This window comes from Formica exsecta, unplaced genomic scaffold, assembly GCF_003651465.1.
Source record: "Formica exsecta isolate Colony F162 unplaced genomic scaffold, ASM365146v1 scaffold425, whole genome shotgun sequence".
Classification (NCBI taxonomy): domain Eukaryota; kingdom Metazoa; phylum Arthropoda; class Insecta; order Hymenoptera; family Formicidae; genus Formica; species Formica exsecta.
In genome coordinates this window covers 952,403-953,686 of record NW_021851492.1, presented here as the reverse complement: position 1 = coordinate 953,686, position 1,284 = coordinate 952,403, and the positions used below count along the sequence as shown (strand labels likewise).

General features: G+C 38.6%; 1 protein-coding gene across 1 annotated transcript in view; it reads left to right on the top strand.

The window, feature by feature from the left end:
• LOC115240400 (DNA-binding protein D-ETS-6-like) overlaps positions 1-1,278 on the top strand; it is a 7,317-nt gene extending 6,039 nt beyond the window's left edge. The window contains exons 5-6 of the mRNA XM_029815528.1: positions 1-159; positions 383-1,278. Of these exons, the coding sequence (XP_029671388.1) occupies positions 1-159; positions 383-728 (505 nt within the window). The 3' untranslated portion in view covers positions 729-1,278. The remainder of the gene's footprint in view (positions 160-382) is intronic.
• Positions 1,279-1,284: the final 6 nt, after the last annotated feature.

Genomic DNA, 1,284 nt, shown 5'->3' with positions numbered 1-1,284 from the left:
GCTGGAGCTGCTCTCGGATACGTCCAACGCGTCCTGTATCGCGTGGGAGGGTTCGAACGGGGAATTCAAGCTCACCGATCCAGACGAAGTCGCGCGTCGATGGGGCGAGCGTAAGAGCAAGCCGAATATGAATTACGATAAATTGTCACGCGCTTTAAGGTAATTCGATAAGCGGGTATCGTACGCCGATTTATTGTATAAAGATAGAGAATCGTGTGCACGGTCATTGTTTACTCCTTCCGTATTCTTTATCTAGATTTTTTATCCCTCTATTACACGTATTTTTTTCGTACAAATCCTTCATGTAGACTTGTAAATTTAAAACACTGAAATATTATATGCGTAGCATCGTTAAAAGCAAAAAATATATATTATTTCGCAGATATTACTACGACAAGAATATAATGACGAAAGTTCATGGTAAACGTTACGCTTACAAGTTCGATTTTCATGGTTTGATGATGGCTTGTCAATCTCAAGCCGGCATTATGACGCTGGAGGCATCAACATCGTCGCGTTTGACAAACAGCAACTGTCATCCTCATCACCAAGCTCATCGTACTCATCGTTTATACCCAGTGGGGCCGTCGCCTACTCAACACTCTGTACAATCCTCTTCCTTACAATCGGGATCAACACCGTCCACGCAACAACTACCGCCACCAGCACCACCGCCGCCACCACCACATTACTGTTGGCCGTATCATCGATGTTCGCCACCGACATAACATAGTCTTCAATCGCTATTAGGCATGTGCGGTTACATCGATCGATTAGTGTCGATTTCAATGGACGATGATTCGCGCTCATTAAATTTTATTTTATTCATTCCTCTTTCTTTCTTTCTTTTAATAACAGATTGCAATACATCATTGTCGATTTTTGGAATAAAAGGAACATTATCGAAACTTGTTGGTGCATCGTTTTAGTGTACTTATTCAGCATATTGTACTTAATGGGACTCGGGACTTTTGAAATGGTGAAAAATTAAGTACACTGAAACAATACACCAGCAAGTTTCGATGATGTTTCTTTCATTCCAAAAAATCGGCAATAATGTATTACAATTTGTGATCAAATTTTAATGTTTTTTTTTTTATATCAAATAATTTGTGGCAAACAATTCATTACATTATCCATATTTGTCGCGTTCAAAAGCCCTTGGTTTTCTTGGGCGAATCATATATGTAACGACAATTAATAATAATATTGAAAATCAATAGTAATTTCACAAAAACGCGAGTATGTAAAATATTTCAAACTTCTAAATATTGCAAGGGAAAG